The sequence below is a fragment of the Pleurodeles waltl genome, chromosome 7 (assembly GCF_031143425.1).
Source record: "Pleurodeles waltl isolate 20211129_DDA chromosome 7, aPleWal1.hap1.20221129, whole genome shotgun sequence".
In the NCBI taxonomy this organism is placed as follows: Eukaryota; Metazoa; Chordata; class Amphibia; order Caudata; family Salamandridae; genus Pleurodeles; species Pleurodeles waltl.
Window position 1 is genome coordinate 1028607581 of NC_090446.1, and position 18078 is coordinate 1028625658.

Here is an 18078-nt window from a genome sequence, read left to right on the forward strand (position 1 = left end):
CGTCGCACACCTTCCATTCGGAGCCGGCTTCCTCATGGAAGGGTGTTTCCCACTGGGCTGGCGGGCGGCCTTTTGGCGGTCGCCCGCCAGCCCAGTGGGAAACCCAGAATGACCGCCGTCTTTTGACCGCGGTACGGTCTTCTGGCGGTTCCCGCTTGGCGGGCGGCGGAAATAGAAAATATGACAACATGACACTTATTAGGTAAATCGTGACAATGTGATCAGGGGATGGAGTACTCTTGAGTGTTTCATGCTTAAAAAATATTACTTAAAAAGCCACTTCATTCAGTATTATTGTATGCACCTATTTTTTTCATTTTAAAGTTCTAATCATATTTTTATGAAATTTGGTGTCTGATTTACTTCTTTTGATGGCTCATCTTATGATGCTTTGGCTCTTAGAGACAAGTCAGCAGTCGCAACTCATAGCGCACTAAAGTGGCGTGGTGGGGAGACAACAATGACAAAACAAGCAAACAAATAAATAAATAAACTTACCTGACTCCCTGCCATGCCACATCGCTGGTCTTCAGGGGCTGTACTGAAGGTGCAGGCTCCCAAACCGCCCTGCGGCCAATCCTAACACTGCTCTCATGCTGCTGGCAGCATGAGAGCAGTGTTAGGATTGGCCTGAGCACCCTGGCTTGGGGCTCCCAGGCAGACTAGGAGCCTGGGCCTGCTGTCTCCGAGAGCTCAGTGTGCATATGTGTTTGGCCACCCTGAGACAGCCGGCCAAACACACAGGCGCACTGAGGGGAGTGCACACCACTCCCCGTCCAGCCCTGTCATCCTCCATGGCCCTGCCCCTTTAAAAATAAAACCATAATAAACATTGGTTATTATCATTTTACTTTATAAAGTTTTGCAGCTGCTTCTGCTGGTGGGAGGGAGGCATTACTCCCCCGTCATAGCGGAGGAGCCCCCGCTGCAAGTCAAACCCCTGGTTCGGCAAACCCCAAAACTCTCTGTGTCCCCCAGAAATATAATGTCTCCTACACCCTTGCCGACAGCCAACTAACTCTGTGTTAACCTTATTTCAATGAAAAGATGTTAATATGTTATTATTGTGTTAGCCTGTGTGAGGAAAAGCCGGATGTCCTTGGTATATTGTGTGTCCATTTGCATCAGAGTCCACCGGGTGTGCATAACTGTTTTACTGTAGGCCTTAATACTGCAACATGTGATCAGATGCTGAAGTAACTGAGTTTCTCATTACAGAAATTGCCATCAGCCCAAATAGTCATGTGGTGCAGATCTATCAGAAATGTGAGAACCAGTGGAAGAAAATCCATGACCTTACCGAGCACAATGGACTTATTACAGGTTAAATAATGCTTTATTTTTTACATGTTTATAAGTAGATCTTTACTGAAAATGTAATATAATATGTTTTATATAGTACAAACTCATCCAAGTCGCAAACTACAGGTAAAAGGCGTTCTCCTTCTGCAACTCACTGGCAGTTATATTTTTGAAAACACCAATTGCATAGAATCCTGAATATGCTGAACTCCACAGGGTCTAGTGCCTAAAAAGAGAAAACATATGACTCTATGGGCATGATTACAACTTTGGAGGAGGTGTTAATCCGTCCCAAATGTGACGGATATACCACCAGCCGTATTACGAGTTCAATAGGATATAATGGACTCGTAATACAGCTGATGGTAAATCCGTCACTTTACAGTCACTTTTGGGACGGATTAACACCTCCTCCAAAGTTGTAATCAGGCCCTATCTCAATGTTACAGGCAGGCTACTTATCACAAATTAAGATATATTGTAGGAGGCAGTGTCACCCAAAAAGGCAAATACTGAAAGAGAGAGGAGGAACCTGAAATAATTAGTAGCCAGGAAACATTGTGGGGTGTACAAAGGAGAAATTCATGGTGCCTATTTATCTGGCGAGCACCTCCTTTGTGCCAAATTCAGTAATTACCGTCCTAGAATTACTGTTTTCTGCAGCATATGTTATTTTAAGTGCAAAATTTCCAATGCGCATTCGAGCAGCGCTTAAGTTTTTTGTAGAAAATATTTATGTGTGATTCAATGTACATTTTAGCCTTGAGTTACAGCACACTCTTTGCGTTACATTGGTTTGCTCGAGATAAAGGAAATGAACGGTGGTAATTTTTCCACGTTTCCAGTTGTTACTTAAAGAAATCTTGGGTGAAATGAGTCCAGACAGACCACTTACCATTTAATGTGTGTGCAAAAGGCCGCTTTATTGGAACAGGTGTCTATCTCAATTTATCCCTCAGCATCCTGCCTTAAAAAAACGATGTACCTCACTAAACAAAACAGCATCTGCTTAACACCTATCCCCCCACCCAACCCCTAAAACAACACCTTTACCTTTTACCTTACAAATTACCCAATGTCCAACTACCTTCTGGTATTCAAAACCCTTGAACTTCCCTGCTCTACTTTTTAACTCTTGCCTATTTGTAAGTGCCAAGCTCCTTTGTAAATAACCCTAATCCCTGCCCTCATTCTGTTTCAAATTCGTTGCCTCCTCTCTTAGGGCCTGGTTCCCCTCTGTAAATTCCACTGACCTACTGTAAAGGCCCCTCCAACCTTCTGGGCATCCGCCACCAGAAAAAACTGACAATCTTGTTAAAGAGAACAAGGGAACAACGGTGTGTCAAAGAGCAGTCCAGAAAGTAAAGTAAACACACTATAAACCCAGAGGCTTTGAACTGCGCCTCTATCTTAACCCACCAATGGTAGTCCATTATAGCATACAGAGCTGAGAGACACCATCTTGACCTCCTCTTTTTTTGCAAAGGCAGTCTATAACACTGATCTTAAAGAAGGGGGACTGGCCAACTGGAACTCCCAGAAAGTGCAACCGAGCCAAGGCGAAACAAAACTCCGGCTGTCAAACTCATATATCAGAAGACCCCGGAGGCTTGACGTCTGTTTAGAATCTGTTACTGAAAAGACCTTAACAGACTAATCAAGGGAGGGCAATATACAGTTTAACACACCAATGCAATGCAAGCACCAATAGATTCTTACAGATTACCTATCCCAACAGGTGGGATAATCCTCACCTCTGTGTCCTTAATAGAATCTAAAATTCTAGTTATAAAGATAGAAAATTTGGTATTCTGTGTCTGAACCGGAGGCTCTGATTAGGCTGGTTCGAAGCTGATCAACAACCAAAGAAGAAACATGCACAATTGGTTTATGATAAAACATTTTGAACATAGAATCATCCGACCAATCGGCTGCACAAAGGGTATCTTCCAACCTAGAACTCAAAGTAAAAGCTTTTGAAGCCATGGCTCCCCTGGTGGAATGTGCACCATATACAGATTCATCAATGTCCACTTCAGACATGACCCAACAGACACAACGGGCCAAGCTGACACCAGACGAAAGGGTTTCTGAATTGCAATAAGAAGATGTCCTAGGGGATTATTCCTATGGCTAGCAGTATGGTCCTCAGTATGTTCCTCATACACCTTTAAACACTTCACAGTATATAGATTATCATTGTGTGGAAATGCAGAATAACCCATGCATTTGTCCTTCTGGAAATGAGAAAAGAAACACCTGTAAGATCCAAAGCTCTCACATCTGATACTTTAAGACATGATATGAAGCACAGTAACATGGTCAATTTTGCTGACATTTGTTTCATTGATAACAGATAATTGTCAGGCCAGGCATTCAAGAAAGATAATACCCCATTCACATCTCACAATTGTGAATAACGTGGTTTGGATGGATTGGCCACCCTAATACCTTTAAGTAATTTACACACCACAGGTTTACCGTCTATACACTCATGTCCAGCTGAAATAGCTGACCTGAAATTGTTTACCGACCTGTAACAAAATCCAGATTTGGCGCACCCAGACGGAAAATTTAAAACAACCTTGAGCTCGGATCCCACGGGATCCATCTTCTCTCGAAGGCACTAACCTACCCATTCCCTCCATGCCAAAGAAAATCTCTTTTGGGTGGATGGTGCCCACGCCTGGTTTATAAATGCAGCAGCTGAAGATGAAATGCCTTCTGCTTGGCCGTGTCTCCTGATATTTTCCATGCCATAAGGGTCAGTTGTCCCTGCAATAGAAGAGGGTGGGGGATCCCACTGGGTCCAGGAGGAGTTGAGGAAAGATGGGAAGAAGGATGGGAAGGGCTATGGACAACTCCAGAAGGGAGGGAAACCATGGTTGACTCTTCCACACAGGAGTGATAAGAATCAAGGATGCAGATTGATGCCTGGTTTGCTCCACCACCCTTCAGATCAGGGAAAAGGGAGAAAAAGTGTAGCTCATCTGCCCTGACCAATCCTGCAGAAAAACATCCGTTGCTAGGGCCATTGGATCCAGCCTCCAACTGTAAAATTTCGGAAGTTGGTAACTGAGTCAAGATGCAAAAAGATCTATGTGACAAGGGCCTAGAAAATATATGATATTCCGGAAGACAGGCAGATTGAGCTTCCAATCGCTGGGGTCTACCAGGAACCGAGAATTCCAGTCTGCCACCAGATTGTCCTTCTCTGGAAGGAATTCTGCCACAAGCATGATCGTCTGCAAAAGGCAAAAGTGCCAGAACTCTCTGGCAATGTTCCCCAATAGGAGTGACTTGGTTCCTCTCAGGCGGTTGATATAACAAATCGTGGACACATTGTCCATCTTTAGCAGGATGCAACAGTTGCTCATGAATGGGGAGAGGGACATGATGGTAAAGGAACCTGCCAACAGTCCCAGACAGTTTATGTGGAGACGTAACGCTTCGGACGACCATTGACCTACTGTTGAAAACTCTCCACATCTTGCTCCCTAGCCTCAATTGCTGACATTGGATTCCATTACGACTTCCAAAGTGGCTCTGAAGGTGGCCCTGCCATTCCAGGCTTCCAGGTGCAGGAGCCACCAGCAGAGCTCCTCTTAGGCTTTGACTGCCACTGCAACTGGACTCAAGCTATCCTGGCTGAGGAGGGTTGATACCCGAAATCCTGTCCTTGGATGCTTGTTTCCGGTTACCTGGCCAGGCAGTTCCGTCTGGACTGTTCCCATGTGGAACAGGGACAAGACTGATTTGCATATGGCTGGATTTAAACTGGGGTGCCATGGTGGACAAAAAACAATGTATTGGGATGCAGCCCGGATGATTGCCAGTGGCTGAGATTAATTCAGACATTTTATCCATCACCTTGTTGGTTATGCATTTGCTGCCCTAAATGTGCTGTGTGTGGCCAGATGTGGATCCTGGACTTACTGTGCCACTGGATTCAAGTTAGCCCGGATGATGAGGGGTGATACACTGAAACCGGTCCCAGGATGCTTGTTTCTGGTCCAGGTGGGACCTGGCCTGGCAGTTCAGGCTGGACTGTTTTTATGGGTAGCAAAGGCAAGATTAATTTGCATATGACTGAGTTAAAACTGGAGTGGCATGGTGGGCAAAGAAATGATGGATTGGGATGCAACCCGAGCGATTGCCAGTGGCTGAAATTAATTCAAGGATTCCATCTAATATTTGCTGTTTATGCATTTGCCGCACTAAGTGCGGCAGGTACGTCCGGACATCGGTCCTGGGCTCACTGTACCACTGCATTCAAGCTAGCTTGGCTGATGAGGGGTGATACCCTGAAACCGGTCCCGGGATGCTTGTTTCCGGTCCAGGGAGGACCTGGCCTGGCAGTTCAGGCTGGACTGTTCCCATGAGGAGCAAGGTCAAGGTTGATTTGCATACGGCTGGGTCCAAACTGGAGTTACATGATGGTCAAAAAATTATGGATTGGGATGCGGCCCGAGCAATTGTCAGTGGCTGAGATTAATTCAAGCATTCCATCCTTCACCTTGTTGTTTATGCATTTCTGGAGAATCACCGGCACACTGTAAAGCAGGGGAGAAGGAAAGTATGGGAGGCCAGCGGCAGCCTACATGGAACAACGGCAGGATGCGCCCCCTCAGGAGCTTTGGAGGCCCACCGGAGCCCTTTCCACATTAAGGATTTCTTCTTGTGGGGTGGGGGATGTCTTGGGTTCTTAAATAATAATGTGGAATTCGAACAGGGTCTGAGGCAGCAGGAGGTGAAGAATGGGCTATAGGTGGTGCAGGGGGTCCTGGAAAGGCTCTGCGTGAGGAACTAGGGCAAATAAGTGTAAAGACAGTGAAGCACAGAGCTCCTCCCATGTTGGTGGTGGTAAAGATCACAAAGCCGGCAGAGCCTAATGAGGGTTGTGCTGGGTGTGTGGCAAAGGGCCATGGGATGCTCTGGTTACAGATGGCACCTGTCTGGTGCAGATGTCAGTGACAGCCTCTTCGAGGACAGAACTGACTGACATTTGCCTGGAATGAACTCAGGACCATATTGCAGAAGAGGAATAGGTGAAGGTTGAGTCTGACAGTGGGGAGGGTAGCTCAGGCAGGAGAGGTGAATGTCAGGGCAAGAGGCGTGTGGGAATGATGTGGACAGGATCAGCTTCTGGAAGGTGGCAAGAGGAAACAGCTGATGTCCTAGTGCAAAGAAGCAAGGAAGTGTGTGAGACCTGGCATCCTTAGGGTGGTCTTACCCCAACCTTTTGTCTTTCACCTCCTGTTTTTAGCGGTATCTTTTTGTAAGCCCTATGACTCTGAGCCCTTTACCACTGCTAGCCTGCGCTAAAGTGCATGTGCCTCTCCCCTAAACATGGTAACATTAGTGTATCCACAATTGGCATACTTAATTTACCTGTAAGTCCCACATACCAAGGGCCTGTAAATTAAATGTTACTAGTGGGCCTGCAGCAGTGATTGTGCCACCCACTTACGTAGCCCTGTAACATGTCTCAGAACTGCCACTGCAGAGCCTGTGTGTGCAGTTTCACTGTCACTTCAACTTGTGATTTAAAACCTCTTGCCAAGCCGTCAACTCCCCTTTTCTTATATCTGGCACCCCTTAGGTAGGCCGATGGTAGCCCATATTGCAAGGTGCCATGTAGGTAAAAGGCAGGACAAGTACTTTTAAGTTTTACATGTCCTGGTGATGAAAAACTCCCAAATGTGTTTCCATTACTGTGAGGCCTGCCCCTCTCATGGGCCATCACTGGGGATTCCTTAATGAACTTTTATGCTATAATTTCTGATCATAAAGGAGTAGCTGCATCATGTTTCATATAATTGGAATGGTATTGTAAGCCCTCTTTACTGGTAAAGTAGGATTTATTATTACTATTTTAGAAAGGTCACTTTTAGAAACTGGGCATATGTCTGCTAGTCTGCCTCCAATACACGTGTGATCTGGCTGAACGGTACATTTGTGAATTTCCCCCAGAAACACACACAGCACAGGATACTCAACTGCATCTGCATTCATCTGTATACTGATGGGTATTGCTGGGCATGGAGGATGGGAAGGGCTCACACTTACACTTCCAAGGATAGTGGCCTGAGCTACATACAAAGGGCTGATTACCCCCCGCTGTTAGTCTGGAGCCAGGGCTAGGCTGAAAGGGGGCCCTGGGAAATTCAGGGAGATCCCATGAAGTTATCCTCCAGGCAATTGTGGGTTAAGTACTGGGTCTCTGACCCCTGAAATTAAATCACTACTGGGCTTGGGAAGAATTCTGCTAGAATAAAAACTGTTGTGCTGGAAGGGTTTCCACTCTGCCTGGACTGACTGTTCCAAGAAACTGCTTCTCTGCATTGCTGAGCTACCCTGCTGAATGCTGATCTCTGCCCTGCTAAGGACAAGGACTGGACCAGAGTATCACCCAGGGCTTGCTGCTTTGCCCCTATTCTTCTGTAGTCTCAAGGACATCAAAGACTGCTTGCAACTCTTCTGCTGCTGCTGGACTCTGCCATCAAGTACCTGTTTGACTGCTAGTGACTTCTAAGCATGATTTTCACATTTAATATTTTAAAATTCATATCTTGACTTCCATTTATTGGATTTTTGTCATTTTGGTCGTTTTTTACTCAGGTAAATATTCTCTATTTTTCTAAACCTGTATGGATTATTTTTGGGGTGTTTTCAGTTACTTTATTTTAAGTGTTGCACAAATACTTTACACATTGCCTGTTAGGTTAAGCCTGTCTGCTCTGTGCCAAGCTGCCAGAGGGTGAGAAACGGTTAATTTAGGGATTATATTTGACTTACCCTGACTAGATTTGTGGTCCCTTCTTGGACAGGGTGCATACCTCTGCCAACTAAAGGCAACTAGAGACCTAGGTGGTCATTCCGACTCTGGCGAGCGGCGGTTGCCGCCTGCCAGGCGGGAACCGCCATTTGGCCGCTACGCGGTCAGAAGACCGCTGCCGGCATTCTGACCTTCCCGCTGGGCCGGCGGGCGCTAACTATGTTCGCCGGCCCAGCGGGAAGGAGGGCTGCAACACAGAAGCCGGCTCCGAATGGAGCCGGCGGTGTTGCGGCCGTGCGACGGGTGCAGTTGCACCTGTCGCGCTTTTCCCTGTCTGCTAGGCAGACAGTGAAAAGCCGGCCGGGGCCCTGTTAGGGGGCCCCTGCACTCACCATGCCAGTGGCATGGGGAGTGCAGGGGCCCCCAGGGGCCACAAGACACCCGTTCCCGCCAGCCTCTTCCTGACGGTGACAACTGCCAGAAACAGGCTGGAGGGAAGGGGGTCAGAATCTCCATTGCAGCACTGCTTGCAGCGCTGCCATGGTGGATTCACCCAGCCGGGGGAAAACCGGCGGGAAACCACTGGTCCCGGTTTTCTGACCGCGGCTTTACCGCCGCGGTCAGAATGGGCATGGAAGCACCGCCAGCCTGTTGGCGGTGCTTCTGTCATTCGCAAAGTGAGGAATGATAACTGGACAGACTCAATGGAGGAGGGGGAGGGGAGACTCCTCCCGGTAGAAGTAAGGGGTCTGGGCTGCTAGGGGACAAGGGGTTTCGTGGGATGGGGGATTTTCAGAAGTTGCAGAAACTATGGTGGGAATTCGGGAGCCGTTTCTGTTAGCCAAGCAGAAAAGGAAAGGGGGAAACCAAGGAGCAGGGAGCATGGGTGATGTGGTGCAGGGGCTGGGCTCAATAGCATGGTCGAGTGTGGGACAGACTGCAGCTGTTGGTTAGAAAGAGGAGGGAGGCTGTGATGTGACATAGGTGGGATGGAAGGGAAGTAATATGGCGGAAGATACCCTGGCGGGAAACTACGTGGACGCTGCCACCATGGTGACGGGAAGTGATGCAGCATAGCTGTATGTGGACATAGGTGATCCCCTGGACATAAGTGACCCCCTGAGGTGGTGGGTATTTGATGCAGATGACAAAGGATAAGCTGAGATGACCAATTTGTTTAAATTGCTGGTTTGCTGCACAGGGAGACAGTGAGTGCTGAGAGCTAGAAAACGGAAGAAAGGAAGCTGACTAAAAGGCTGAAGGTGCCCACTAATAGTGGTACCAGGACTGCAACATTTGCTATATTTGCCAACATCTTGTGTGAAAAGGTCACAGAGCAGAGTGTGGCCTTATGGAAGTACATGGACATGTACATTAGGTAAGCTAGCATTCGTTTAGGACTGGGGTGGTTAAGAGTTGTTGAGCAGTTCAGGATAAAGATGAGTGCCATGCCGAGGTAATCATGGGGGGAACCTGACCAGTAGCTTTGGTTGTGGTATGTGACACCTGCAAGACCAGCAGAAATGGCACACATTGTGAGTCAGCTGCCTATTCCTTACAAGCCCTTTCCAAGTCACCCCATCCAGAATGTTTAAGCAGTCCTCCAAATAGCCTGCGGGTAATTTTGACAAGGGCCCTCGGTATAGGTACCCTGCATGTTTTGCAATGATGGTTGAAGTCTGGCAGCAAGCACTTACTGCTTCAGTGCACAGCAGAACAGGGCAAGAGTGATGGCAAAGGACTGACGACAAAGGGTGAATGCTCCAGTTAAACCAGGGCACTGCTACTGTGGTTGAAGAGATATCCGGACGGTGCAGCAGCAGCTTTTTTGTGGGAGGGGTTTTACTTTGGTTATTACATATTTTACACAGGTCCCAGAGTGGGTCTATAAGTGGACAATCCGAAGTCCTGCAAGGCAACAGAGGAGCTAGTGCAGGACAAGCTGTGGAAAGAAGTGAGTCAGGGTAGGATGGCAGGGCCATTTCCGAATCTTCTGCTGTGGAACTTGCTGGTGTTCCTGCATTGGTGCCAAAGAAAGCTTTGCAGGAGTTCAGGCTGATACATCATCTGTCATGGCTTTAAGGGGGTTCTGTGGATGATTTGACTGAGTGTTCAATGCCATATGCCAGTGTAGGCACAGACATTCTGTTGTTGAGGGGGTGCAGGCTGGTGCAGAACTGGGCAAGACTGATATGAAACTGGCAGTTCCTCCTCTGCCAGTGCACCCTGGTGATTTCCACTTATTGGGAGTACAGTTTCAATGCAGTTGCTTTGTTAACAAGTGCATGCATATGGAGTGTTCAGATGTGTGCACAGTGTTTGGAAAATGTAGTACCTTACTGGAATGGGTGGTCGTACACCACCAGCGTCTGACCAGGTTTTTCATTATGTGGAGGATTTCGTACTACGAGAGAGAGCAGAGGTAAAAGGTGAACGTGTGAGATTGATGAAGACATTGGCAGTGGTTGCGTAACGTTTTGGTGTGCCACTGGCAGCTGAAAAGACAGGCACTGACAACTACTCTTACATTTTTGGGAATTGAGTTGGAATCTGTGTCAATGGAGAATGGGCTTCAAGTGACCAGCTGGAGGTTCTGAATGGTTTGATAGAGGAGCCTCTGCAGAAGGAAATGCGAGCTGCTACTGGCACTGTGGGGCCTGTAAAGCCACATCACAGAATTCATTTGCCCAGACACGTGAAGGATGATTTGTTGGTTTGGAAGCATTTTTTGTGAGTTACAATAACATAACAATGTGGCTGCAAAATAACCCAATGACATGGAAGGCGCAGAGTTGTTTGGATGCCTCGGTAATGGGGGGATTTGCGGTCATTTGGGAGGGGCTCTGGTGTGCAGAGAGCTGGCCCAAAACTTGGAAGGTCCAGGAACACAGTATTGCCTTATTGGATTTTTTTCATTGCTGTTGGCAGTGTATCTGTGCGGTTTTGAGACGAGGAAGGGACAGGAGGGCGATGATTGTGTCTGTTAATGCAACACTGGTACAGGTAGTGAATAGGATGACTGCTTCTGATTCTTGGGTATTGAAGATTCTGAAAAAATTAGTCTTGCTGTGCTTGTAGAAGAACATCTGGTGTCAAGCTAAGCAATTTGAAGATCTGGATAAAACAGTGGCTGATGCACTTTCTTGTTCACAGTGGGAGATATTCTGAGGTTTGGCCCGAGTGTTGTGACTTGCCCTGACCAGGATTGTGGTCCCTACTTGGACAGGGTGCATATCTCTGGCAACTAGAGAGGTGGCAGTTACAGCATTCGATGGGAAGATGAAATGGGGGTATGACCTAAGTGGACGAGAGCTGGGTAGGAGGATGTTAGATGGCTGGTCCTGACTGGATGGCAAGGTGCCCCAGGTAAGGTGTCTGTTTTGATCGGTGTCCTAAGGGCAATAGTAGAGCACCTGAGAGTTGCATGCACTTCTGCCTGGAAGGTGCAGATCTTCAGAGCACTATTCATGCATGGTCTTTAGTGCCTTCCTGGTTTCAGAGTTGGTAGGTGGAAAGGAGGTTCTGGGATGGTGTTGGATGACCTGATGTGGCATACAAAGGGTTTCAAAGTGCATTTCAGAAGGTCTTAAAATGACCAGAGGGTTAAGGCATGGTGGTGCACTTACACAGGTTGAGGTATGGGCTTGCCCTTGGTTGCAGATGGGGGCCTTTTTGAAGTTAAGGGGATGGGGTGAGTGCCCCATTTTCTTGCACAAGAATAGTTCTGTTGTAAGCTCAGGATAAGTGCGGGGAGTAATGAGAAGACGTTTATGGGCTTCAGGATCATCGCACTGGACTTTGACACTCATTTGTTTTGATTAGGGGAATCAATAGAGGGTTTCTGGCTAGGGATGGGGGGAGAAAAACTGAAGGGTTTAGGTAGATGGTGGATCAGCTGGGAGTGGAGATATGTTCAGTAAGAAATTAACTAATGGGTAATTTGTTTTATTGGCAGGTGCTCCTTGTGCAGAGTCTCACCAGTGGGATATATGGATCTGCAGGCACTCCTTGGTGAAGTGGGCCTGGGTGCAAGCTGAAAGACAATGTGGGGGCAACCAGCTGGGTTTGGAAAAAGATGATGCCAAGGCACATTGATTTGACTTTCATGGGGTGTGTTGGGGCAACTGATCCTGGCCTTGTCGGAGTACAAGAGAAAGTGGGGCAAACATGATGTTTTAGTCATTCATTCAGAGGAGAATGATATGGTTCAATACACTGGGTTGGATTCTTGAAGTCCTTGAAGTGGGACATGGACATGCCAAGGTCAGCTGGCTCTCCACAGATGTTTTCTGGACTAGGCTTTTGCTTAGGAGGCTGTGGACGGGTGTGCAGCTGATGGCTCTGAATGATAAATAGAGCCAGGAATGAACTGAATAGGAAGATGACTAGTTTTTACAAGGTGAAAAGAGTGTGTGTGATTGCACATGTTGAGTCCCCACATTTGTTCAGGCACAATGGGGTGCACTTGTTGGTGCAGGGCAATAACCTGTTTTTGGAAAGGTTTACAAGGTCAATGGAAGAAAGACTTTCTGAAGCTTTGAGTCTGGGGGGACAGAAATGACACCTTTGGGGGAGTGTCTTTCTGGTGGTGGAGGAAGGCAAACTGTTCCCCTGATTGGGGGAAATATTGGTGGGGCTATAAGAAGGAGCAAAGAACAAAGGAGCTAAGATTTGATGCCAGGTTGAGGGCTGACCCAGGAGCAGGCAGGCTCGATAAGATAGTTAACTTGGTTTCTGGTGTAGGGGAGAGATGTCACGGGTGGGAGATACTTAAGAGAGGCAGGTTTGTTTAGAACTTTTTGTTAGCCAAGTCAAGAGGGTAGCTTGTATTGCTCAGTTGGAGAGCTAGGTACTCTGCTTGCCAATTGCAAATTAAGCAGCCGTTTGCACTCAGAGTAAGCAGAGTGGTGTAATAATTTCCTCCCAATCAGAGCCCCGAGTGCCAACAGTGCAGTGCTCTCAATGCTCAGGGATGCTGGGAGGAAGTGAAGGAAATGAAAAGTTGAAGTGCAGCGCTTTCCTTTGCACCTACGGCTGAGCTAAAACCCACGGCGCACCCTGGTACATGTTGTTGGAGGTTGAAAGTGGGGGTTTTATGGTTATGGTGGTGTTATTGTTGTAAATATTTGTCACTGTGTGACAAACATAGGAAGAAAAACTGTTCAGCAAATTGGGCAAAAGATGGGGGTGGGTTGTAAGAATGATCAAAGAACAATGGAACCAAGATTTGGGAAAGGAAGAGGGGCTGGTGGAAGAGCAGGCAGGCTCAACAAGATGGTTACTGTGGATTCCAGTGTGAGGACCACAAAGACTCATGGCATTTCAAAGGTTTTGTATAGTTCCGAAGTGTTTGGGGTGGGATACTAGAGATGGGCATTACCCGGGGAGTTGACAGGGTAGCTTGTGCGGCATGGCCGAAGGGCTAAGTACTCTGCTTGCCAGTTTTAAATAAAGCAATCTTTTGCACCCAAAGCAAGCAGAGTGGTGTGATTATTTCCTTCCAATCCCCAGTTAGTATTATTTTGCAGCATTAAGTCAAGGAACAAGAGTGTAAAGCAGCTGCCAAGCTGAAAGCATTGAATATCCTAGTTGAGTCTCCTCTAGCTACTACTCTTAAATATCACTTGCTGATGACCCGACTATAACAAAATTCATTAATACATCTCTCTCACAAGGTATAGTTTCCTAAAACATGCTATATTTCACTCCAGCATCAAAGAAGCTGCTGTCAAACTACTGGAACTAGGAAAAAACTCATCACTAAATTTCCCTCAGTCAACAGGATCTTAAGGATTACCTGTAAACTACAAGTTTTTGTAGGAGCTAATTGTATCTTTCACAATAGATTATCTGGTTTTAGGCCAAGGAAAGGGATAGAAACCTCAACAGCAGATACAAGAGAGGATATATTTTCTAGACTTGGTAGAATCTTGGATCGGAATTCTTCTCAACTAGTCTATTGCTTGCGATGATAAACCTTTACTGGAGTGAGTGTTAAACTTCTCTCATGTGGGGTCCTACAGGGCTCCCCCTTATCTCCTCTGTTACTCATTATCTACATAAGCCTGCTGTTCTGTGTTTTTGTCCTGTACCACCTACAATTACAAACTTATGCAGATGATACCCAACTCCAAACCCAGGTGGATAATCAGAATGAGTATATGAAAATACTACTTCCTGACTGGAACACTTGAACCATTGGATCAAGGAGAGCTATGTGGGTATGCATGGTTCAGTAATGAAAATCCTCATAGTTGCAGATCCATTATATGACAATCTTCAGTTGAAGGGCCAGGGGAACTCGTAGCCATTACAATTCCTAGGTCTATGGCATCACACAAATCCATTTTGTGGTTATCAAATGGGGACAACAGTTAAAAACACCAATTTTTATCTGATGCTGCTGGTAAGGATAATACTGTTGCTCCAGTTTCTATACTGCATCATACGGACCAGCGTTTTGGTGCTCTTTAGACATGAATATAGCAACATTTTCTTTGTCTGAGCAGCAAAGAGTTCTGGCAATCCAGAGACTGCAGAAGTAAGTGACTAGGATCTGCGTAAAAAATTCCATATCAAAATGGTTTTCAAAAAACTGCATCTACTTAAGGCAACCCAGACAACAATGTTCAAACTTCTCTACATTCTTCCAAGGCCTGGAATACCTGGAGCCCCTGATCAACTTGGGATCGGAGGTCCAGCATTACTAATATTCTCACAGAGGTCAGCTTTATTATCAAGGCCCACAGAGACAGGACCATCAGCATTTTGAAGTTGGTATAAGACACAAGCCAGCATTTCATAATGCTAATACATTTTGTTATACCAATTTTTTTATAAAGTGAGTTTCTGCCCTTCATCCCAATCAATCTCAATTAAATATTACACTTATCTTGAGCTGCTCTAGACATGAGTAGTTCGCCAAGTCTCTGTGCTCACTTTACTTTCTGGTACTAATAAGCATTAATTTATTATGTGAAAAACACAACTAACAACAGAAAGAAAAGACTAGGTTTGGGAGATGGCAACGTGAGAACGCTAAGCTAATGAAAACATACTCAAATTAAGCACGTACATAACTATTGTAACATCTGTCAATGTTATAGTTAGCCTCCCTGTGGTTGCCTATCGTGCCACTGTAGCCCCTTTTCTATGTTGTGTGGTGATGCTGTTGCAATTCTTCTATGCCCATGGTTGCTGCCAATTTGTTCTCCTTTGCCGAGGTATGTGACCATTTCCCAGTTTTGGTTTTTAAAAGCCTTCATCTGCCAGGCGTGCCCATCAACGATGTTGAAAAGGTTGATTTTTTTCTGCAACCTGCCTCTAAAAAACAGGAAATTCTTTTGTCAATTAGGTGCTGTGTTGTGTGTTTACAACCTAGGATAGGTAGAACTCAAAGTTATACTTGTGAATTCTAGAAGCAGAGGAATGGTAATTGTCCACCTCGAGGTCCCTCCAGGAGTATTCAGATCCTCTTAATCTTTGGATATTTGCACATTACCTAGGCACACTGAAGCTTGCTGTAATCTCGCTCCTGGGGCTTTCCATACTCCCATTTCAGGGCCAGACCAGCATGATGGAAAATTAAAGATGTCCCTCCGTATACAGACTCATACAACTACTACAAGGAAATGGCCTTTTCTGGTGCCCAGGCTAAACTCCGTATGTTACAAATAACTGTTACAATCAACCTACTGGTGAGTTGACTGATGAATATGGACTGAATGTAACTTCTAACAGTCAGTTGCTAAGGGGGGGCTGTGTATGGTTTGTGAAACTCTCCTTAAGCCTGCCTTAAATTGTTTAAAAGGTTTTAGTGATTTTTCTAGAATAATAATTCCTGCTTTGAGCACACAAACGTGCAACATCCCTTTCATGGACAGTTCTTTCTTCATGAGTCTCCAAAGGGGTAAATAATTGTCTTTGAAGATGATTTGAGGTTTCTAATGTGCCACAAAATTTTGATTATGTAGGTCTTCTTCACACTGTGATAGGACTTCTTTTTTGAAAATTTCAGAGCCGCTTATTTGGACTATCTGCCCACTTGTTCCATGTAATACATGGAAGATAAGGTCCCAGGGAAACGTCCCAGTAGGAGGGCCTACCTCAGCAAGATGAGTCTTCAAAAGATTGTTATGTCCTCTCCAGGGATGCATAAAATAAAGGGTCTAGTATGCCCAATGGGCTCTAGTATTTGAGTTGGCAAAGTTTTTATTAGAGAGCATTTTATCTCATTCAAAATCTAATTGACTCTAGTAAAAAGATGCATATTCATTAGTATATAACCCCTACAGGCATTGACTGGGCGCCGAAATCCAACCTCATTGTGACATGCGCAGTGGATAGAAACGCCTACGTCTGGACGCTGAAAGATGATGTGTGGAAACCAACACTGGTTCTGCTACGCATCAACCGAGCTGCCACATGCGTCAAGTGGTCCCCAGAGGAGAATAAGTTTGCTGTGGGTAGTGGCTCCCAAACCATCTCTATCTGCTATTTTGAGAAGGAAAACGACTGGTAAGTGGAAGAATGATAGTCAGGTTCTCATACTTATGTGGTGATAAAGGATAAAGCCCCTTTGGCAAGGTGCTGTAGACCCCAAGTGTAGAATAAAATGGTTCTGGAAATTGTCTCGATATTAAGTGAATAGATTCTAGAAAAGCAAAGCTCACAAGCTCATGTCAGAGTACCTTTAATATAAACTTTGATACTATGTTAGATCATCTATACAGCGATACAGTTTGCCATTGTTCACTGACTTTGCCCCTTGACTACAACATTATTTCGTGCTGGTAAAAATCACTTTATCATCCTCAAGTCGTAAACATGTTAAATGTAATGTGTAAAAATCAGCTGCACGGTGTTCTGATCCAGTTACATGTTCTTAACACACCTTCCCATCACGTGCTCTTTGTAATCTGGTCTTTGCGAAAAGTCAACTTCTGATCTATTTTATTTAAAGAAGTTTACCCTCAGGTATCTTGGTGCTGAAATAACAGTTGTTTGTTACCCAACTCGATGTCATTCATTTTATTAACCTCAGAAGGATGAAAAGTAGAGTGGACCTGCCAGGATTCAAAATTGTGACCATGAAATCAAATATAGGCTCTTGTAGTAAAGTATCAGTCCACTGAAATAGAAGCGATGCACCTTGTAGTGTGTAGGTTTCCCTTCCAACTCTTATAAAAAGGCCATCAACAGTTAACTATGGTGTTCCCTAGACTGAACTGATCCTAGTGTTGTTCCACTTTTTTCCAAGTTTACCACCATTTTTGCTATAAGCCAAAAGTGAGTCATTTCACATAAAGCATGAACTAATAAGAGAAGATGGAGCGAATCAAATTTTCACCATTGTGGCGCTTATTTGATGAAGGCATGCGGAAACAATCAGTAGCTGGCAGATGAATTAAATAAAGAGTTTTCAACCAGGTGTAAGAGAAATAACATGAATAGTGCACTGTTTGACTCTGACAGAGTTCTAATTGATTCTTCACATTTGAAAAGTCGTAGAAAATCTTTTTGCCTCCTGCCTCAATACATCAGTTGACAAAATAGTGCAATCAGTTCTTTTCAGATTTGCAGAGTAGGGAACTCCACCAGCAGATTATCTCTTAGAATTGCCACTCCTGTGGAATTAAAAGCATTTTACACTCCGACAACCAACATCACTGTCTTTCAGATGTATACTTCAGCATTATAGGCTTATCTTTCTTTCTGCTCTCCTTTGTATTGTGGACCTTGTGAATCAATATTTTACACTCATCTTTTGTATGTGGCAACCCCATATGACCCAACTTCTTATGTCCCAATGCATTATGGCTATCTCAGTTATTCTTCACTTTTGTATCAATGCAACTCCTTATACGCATTTCACTGGGTGACACGTCATGCGTGTGTTACTCTGCTAGTATGTAAGCAGTGATCTGTCCAAAGAGCATAATGCTTTAATACCTGCACAGTTTGTTCTGCAAGGATACATCTCTCCGTGTGCATAGTCA

General features: G+C 45.4%; 1 protein-coding gene across 2 annotated transcripts in view; it reads left to right on the forward strand.

Moving 5' to 3' along the window:
• LOC138245867 (actin-related protein 2/3 complex subunit 1A-B-like) overlaps window positions 1-18078 on the forward strand; it is a 151451-nt gene that overhangs the window by 66398 nt on the left and 66975 nt on the right. For both annotated transcript variants that reach the window (XM_069199846.1, XM_069199847.1), the window contains exons 3-4: window positions 1219-1323; window positions 16375-16597. In XM_069199846.1, the coding sequence (XP_069055947.1) occupies window positions 1219-1323; window positions 16375-16597 (328 nt within the window). The remainder of the gene's footprint in view (window positions 1-1218; window positions 1324-16374; window positions 16598-18078) is intronic.